Source organism: Cyclopterus lumpus, chromosome 15, assembly GCF_009769545.1.
Source record: "Cyclopterus lumpus isolate fCycLum1 chromosome 15, fCycLum1.pri, whole genome shotgun sequence".
Classification (NCBI taxonomy): Eukaryota; Metazoa; Chordata; class Actinopteri; order Perciformes; family Cyclopteridae; genus Cyclopterus; species Cyclopterus lumpus.
The window spans coordinates 13040151-13042390 of record NC_046980.1 but is presented as its reverse complement, the minus strand read 5'-3'; the positions used below and the strand labels follow the sequence as shown (position 1 = coordinate 13042390).

At 42.6% G+C, this 2240-nt stretch overlaps 1 protein-coding gene across 5 annotated transcripts in view; it reads right to left on the bottom strand.

Annotated features, from left to right (window-relative positions):
- Positions 1-274, bottom strand: part of LOC117744004 (Kv channel-interacting protein 2) — an 80479-nt gene extending 80205 nt beyond the window's left edge. For 4 of the 5 annotated variants that reach the window (XM_034552047.1, XM_034552046.1, XM_034552049.1 and 1 more), the window contains exon 1: positions 202-274. In XM_034552047.1, the coding sequence (XP_034407938.1) occupies positions 202-274 (73 nt within the window). Of the gene's footprint in view, positions 1-197 lie in introns of all 5 variants that reach the window. The other variant, XM_034552048.1, reaches the window with a different exon arrangement.
- Positions 275-2240: the final 1966 nt, after the last annotated feature.

Genomic DNA, 2240 nt, shown 5'->3' with positions numbered 1-2240 from the left:
CAAATTAACTGCCAATATATGTAAAAACATATTTTATTTGTTTGGTGACGAGATGAATGACGAGCAGGTTGAGACATTTCAAAGCCACCTGAAGTTCGGTGGACCTGGCTCCTCTCAAATTAACAGCCTGACATATTGAATCTTTCTTTCTGCAGACAATCGGACAGCATGCACCGGTGTTTCAGACGCCGGTTCACTCACCCGTGAGCTGGTCATAGGATCCGTCCAGCTCTCTAGAGTCCGACAAGCTTTGGTCACGGTTTTTCGCCTTCATTGTCCTCGTGTGAGCCGGAATGTGGAACTGTGGCAAAAAAAAGCTGATCTATTGGTGATTCTATGTGTGAAAACAACAGTGGTTGTGTTGCACGCCTTCACGTGAGATGGCTACACGTACACGACCGTTAAGAAGTCATGATTGATTTGCCATAGATACAAATAAAGAGAGAGAGTTGTTTTCCCCCGTGCCTGTTCCTGTGTGCGCTCTCGGCATCCAGGAGCTGAGTGAAACCAAAGCGCGCTTCTGGTCGGCACGCACATGGGCTGGCACGCGCGCACACACACACAAACACACAGACAGAGAGGGAGGGAGGAAGAGAAAAACATATCCAGAATGAAAAACGTCGAAATTGCAATGGACACTTCTTTTGGATAGCATAACAAAAAAGTACACCTTTGCCAAAAAAATGAATATGACAATGAATGGAGAGGTCCCCAACATTTCCCCCCTGTGGGATTAAGCAATATAGCAACACAGCGCACACATTTATGAGTAGTTGGATAATGGATGGATCCTCAAAGGCCAACTAGCAAAAATTAGTCATTTGTGTCAGTCACTGTCATGATTCATAGTTAATCAAGAAAAACTCATGAAGGAAGGGGTCGTTACTCCACCGATAATGATATTGTATAGTCCTGTCTGTTCAATAGAAATCATCAATATTTACTATACAGTCCTTGAATCCGAGTTAATAATGATAATGTCGTTTCTGATTGGTTCCTCACTACTTCTCTAGTAATAACTCACATGTGTATTGTATTGTATTTATTCTTGTAATATTGTAAGTATAACCAGCAATATCCATCTGGCTCCATTCATACAGAATCACTCAGTGAGTTGGTCGTCAGCTTGCCACTCTGCCATTACCATCAAATCCTCTCCTGATGTTCTCCACTGAGTCAGAGCCGTGTCGGATGTGTACAGAGACATCAGCGGGAGCAACAAGGAGCACACTGATGCTGCCAGGCAGAGGTTCTGACTATATCTGATCTATAAATACTCACTGGCTCTGGGAAGCCAGTCTATCCCTTTCCTCCTCTCCCTCTCAGTGTATTTTCCTCTCTTTGCCTCATTCCTGCTTGCTTACAGAATGACATTTGGTCACAATCTGTCTTTGATGCCATATTTTCCTACATCATACCAGGATTTGCAACAATAATGCTCTCCATCCCTCTATCCATCCGTTTATTCATTTACCTCAAGTATGAAAAATTGTAATGCTTTGTTACAATAACTCTGGTGAAGTTTTTATTTTATTTTATTTTTGATGTTTGTGCTCTTTTACCTGCCGCTGAATGAAGAGTGTAAGAATGCTTGGTGCTAGGCTCCCTCCCTGTTCCCCACTGTGCTCAGTCATCCATCCTGATCTCTCAGGAATCAATTGACATCTGAATCAGACATGTTTCACGAAAAGGTCGTCCCTAAGACCTTGTCTTTAGATGGGGCTGCCTTACACGTCATAACTGTCACTGAAATAACCATTCAAGTGTGTATTTGTCACATGTGGCGTTCCCATAATGCCCACATGCACATGCACATGATATGTTGCCCTTGACCAGCCTGTTATGTGAGCGTACAGTACAGTGTGACACTGATGAAGGACGGTGTTGTTGATGAAGGTTTCGCTTCCGTGAGAGATAACATGTTGCAATCATCTCATTTAATATAATTTTATGTGAGGTATCAGAGAGATTGTTTTTACTATTAAATATGCCTTGAAAGACTGCTGCTGAAAGTTGTTAGTTTTTATTTTCAGAGAGCAAAGAAAATCATGTTGATTACAATAGACAAGGGCCCAGTATGCTTTAAATGAAGTGCTTGTGGGATCGTCCAACAACATCAGAAGGCCCCGACACACGTTTCCAATGCAAGACGAGGGGAGGCTGCACCTGACAGTTTTTGTAACTTTATAAAACCGTCAATCCGACTAGTGATCCCACTTCTTGCAGCGATTATCCAGATG